At 59.0% G+C, this 376-nt stretch overlaps 1 protein-coding gene across 1 annotated transcript; it reads left to right on the top strand.

Moving 5' to 3' along the window:
- Window positions 1-112: 112 nt before the first annotated feature.
- On the top strand, window positions 113-371 carry LOC107125486 (endonuclease G, mitochondrial-like; the record flags this gene model as incomplete). Its single annotated transcript, XM_015428903.1, has 1 exon — window positions 113-371. A coding segment is annotated over one exon (259 nt), but the record flags the coding sequence as incomplete, so codon positions are not given.
- Between the last annotated feature and the right edge of the window lie 5 nt (window positions 372-376).

The raw sequence follows: 376 nt of genomic DNA, 5'->3' as shown, positions 1-376 counted from the left end.
TCCCCAATAAGGAGGACGTCACAGACGCCTTCCCCCTGGCTGAGCTAGAACCATATTCCGACTGCACTGGGGATTCTGTGTGCGTGGCTTCTCACCTCCTCTTTCCATGCAGGATGGAGGCAGACGGGAAGATGTACGTGAAGTACCAGGTGATCGGCAAAAGCCACGTGGCCGTCCCCACTCACTTCTTCAAAGTGCTGATCCTGGAGAAGCCCGGCGGAGAGATTGAGCTGCGCTCCTACGTCATGCCCAACTGCCCCGTGGACGAGAAGCTCCCGCTGGAGCGCTTCCTGGTGCCCATCGAGAGCATCGAGCGGGCGTCGGGGCTGCTCTTTGTCCCCAACATCCTGAAGAGGACGAGCAACCTGAAAGCCAT

This window comes from Gekko japonicus, unplaced genomic scaffold (genome assembly GCF_001447785.1).
Source record: "Gekko japonicus isolate JY-2015 unplaced genomic scaffold, Gekko_japonicus_V1.1 scaffold112538, whole genome shotgun sequence".
NCBI classification, from domain to species: domain Eukaryota; kingdom Metazoa; phylum Chordata; class Lepidosauria; order Squamata; family Gekkonidae; genus Gekko; species Gekko japonicus.
The sequence above is the reverse complement of the archived record's forward strand: the minus strand, read 5'-3'. Positions and strand labels throughout refer to the sequence as shown.